The sequence below is a fragment of the Limulus polyphemus genome, unplaced genomic scaffold, assembly GCF_000517525.1.
Source record: "Limulus polyphemus unplaced genomic scaffold, Limulus_polyphemus-2.1.2 Scaffold2087, whole genome shotgun sequence".
NCBI lineage: Eukaryota > Metazoa > Arthropoda > Merostomata > Xiphosura > Limulidae > Limulus > Limulus polyphemus.
This window is the reverse complement of record NW_013667697.1, coordinates 191,128-193,828: the sequence shown is the minus strand read 5'-3', so window position 1 is coordinate 193,828 and position 2,701 is coordinate 191,128. Positions and strand designations below refer to the sequence as shown.

At 36.5% G+C, this 2,701-nt stretch overlaps 1 protein-coding gene across 1 annotated transcript in view; it reads left to right on the top strand.

Annotated features, from left to right (window-relative positions):
• LOC106465890 (protein obstructor-E-like) overlaps window positions 1-2,701 on the top strand; it is a 21,814-nt gene that overhangs the window by 6,415 nt on the left and 12,698 nt on the right. Inside the window, exon 2 of the mRNA XM_022393841.1 lies at window positions 1,659-1,853. Coding sequence (XP_022249549.1) covers window positions 1,659-1,853 — 195 coding nt within the window. The remainder of the gene's footprint in view (window positions 1-1,658; window positions 1,854-2,701) is intronic.

Below are 2,701 nucleotides of genomic sequence, written 5' to 3'. Positions count from 1 at the left end.
TCTATTTTTGTATATAAGCCCTGCAAATAATTGCAGATAGATAGAGATAGAGACAGATAATTGAATCAAGCGAGTGGTAGTGACGGTAATATAAAGTGTGTGTTTTGTTATCGAGATTCCATACGTATTGACTGTGGAAATTCTTTGTATTGCAAAGTTGTATTGAGAAAGAATAAACTAGTTTTATTTAAGAAAGGACTTGTATCGCTGAAGTTCATCGGAAAGAAATTATACCGGAAATTAACAAACGAACAGAGACGTAACAATATATTCGAAAACACAGGTAAAAAGAAGTTTTACAAATCATAAAAAAATTCCCAGCTACATTAGTGTCACCCAAATTTTCGTTAGCGAACTAATATCGTCTGCGAACTAATATTTGCAGAACATTAAGGGAGTTATATAACGGCACGAGTTGGTCCTGTGGAAGAGCTCTGGAATCAGGAGCTGGCGAGTTTAAGCTGTGACTACATTGTAAGAGTGTCAATTCAATTCCTTTGCTTGAGTGGAAGAATATTGTTGTTCATCAATTCAAAATTAAGGACGACAGCTGGTATTCTTAGTAGTTTTGTCATAAATACAAAAAAAAAGTTAATTCAATAAACTTCATACAAACACCAAAAAGGATTTTGTCAAATAGAAACCAAGAATCAACTTATTAAAACTTAAGAACTGCATGTAATTTTATTACTCTCCATTACTTTGGTACGTGCAAAAACACTGTAAGTTGCGTATGATCATCTACAATTATGAATTCACATCAACGTCAAATACTTACATTAAAATATTTTCTAAAGGAAAATTAAAGATTGAAAGGTTTGAGTAAAATACAGCGAAACTTAACTCTTAAGCAAAAACACAAAGGCATTATGTGAATTTGAAATGTGATAACATTTTGTTTTGTTTGTTTTTGAATTTCGCGCAAAGCTACACGAGGGCTATCTGGGATAGCCGTCCCTAATTTAGCAGTGTAAGACTAGGGGAAAGGCAGATAGTCATCACCACCCACCGCCAACTCTTGGGCTACTCTTTTACCAACGAATAGTGGGATTGACCGTCACATTATAACGCCCCCACGGCTGAAAAGGCGAGCATGTTTGTTGTGACGGGGATTTGAACCCGCGACCCTCAGATTGCAAGTCGAGCGCCCTAACCACTTGGCCATGCCGGGCCAACATTTTGTTTGGAGCTTGATCTGAAGCGGACGTTTTGGAGAGAGACATATGAACAATCACACGATTTGATACTAGTTGATATAGGAATACAAAAATACGAAACACTATCCTAAGCACTTTCAAAAAGTAGACCTTTCTTCAACAGGTACTAAGTATTATAGGGTTTCGAATTTTTGTATTTAATTCAATTTTTGAATTACGCGTTTTCCTAAAATTATGAGTTGATATAGGAAGTCATTGTTGTGAAAAACGTTTTATAGCAAAACAAATCGTTATTGAACTTTTGCCATGACAATCTGACATGGATGTGTGTAATAATGTAGATATCTTATTGTTTTTTTACTTTAATTGTAGCTTAACTTTATATATATATATATGTGTGTGCGTCTCTATTTTTACTAATATCTTGAAGCTATCCCTTATGATGACACTACATACATTTTAATGTGTATATAATGACAAGGTATATAAATAATTTTTCAGGCTGGAGCCAGTGTCCCGAGCCTGATGGATATTTTCCAGATACTAGACAGTGCGATCGTTACTTCATTTGTAGAGAAGGGGTTATCAGTGAAGGGCTCTGTCCTGACGGTCTGGCCTTCAACGATAAAACTTCGTACCTTTCTCCTCGCTGTGATTTCGTTCTCGACGTAGACTGTAGTACGAGGCCGGAACTTCGTAAGTCATTTCTTTTTGTTTCTTAAAAGTAGTGGCGTAACGAACGGGGGGGGAGGGGGCGTCTGCCTCGAGCAGCACATTTTGCAGACGGCAAATTTGTTGCCAACAACGGTTATTTAACCCTTTTGGTTCTATAATCGCGAAAATGCGATTGTAGAATTAGTGCTATTAGATGCGAAAATTGCACTTCTTGTATTACAATTTCTATGGCCCAAACCGCTGGGAAAATGGACCGCCAAGCCGCGTACACACTGCCATCTATTAGCGACATTAGTAAACATGTGTTTGCTTACACTCATCAGCTGTTCCACCCATGCTACCAAACGGGCCACACGCTCCCATATCTTTGAACTTTGACCGTACTATAGTTAAGTTATATGCACAATAACGATATACAGAGTAAGAGTTTATGGTTCATAATATAAAGAAAACACAATGAATAAATATGTAAATTGTTGTTTTTATGAGAAGTTCGTGGGGATTTTTCACTGTCTTATAAGTATTGTTTTTGCATTCCCTACTCTGCGTATATTTTATCCGTATTTCGGCCATAATATATGTAACTTAGATCATTATATGACCAATAACATTATGTTATACAGTGTAAGAGTTTATACTCCATAACATAAGTACAATGATCTGGATATAACCAATATAGCCTACTTCAGACATCAGAATGTGAGATCGAGTTAGATGTGGCAGGGTACACAACCCTGATTGGGGGTCAGGAGACCTTAAGCTAATGTCTCGGTTACCGTTTTTTTTCGGAATATAAGACGCACCCTTATTTTGAAGACAAAGTTTTGGGGGAAAAAAAACTACAGTCGCATTTGAAATATTTTTATTAA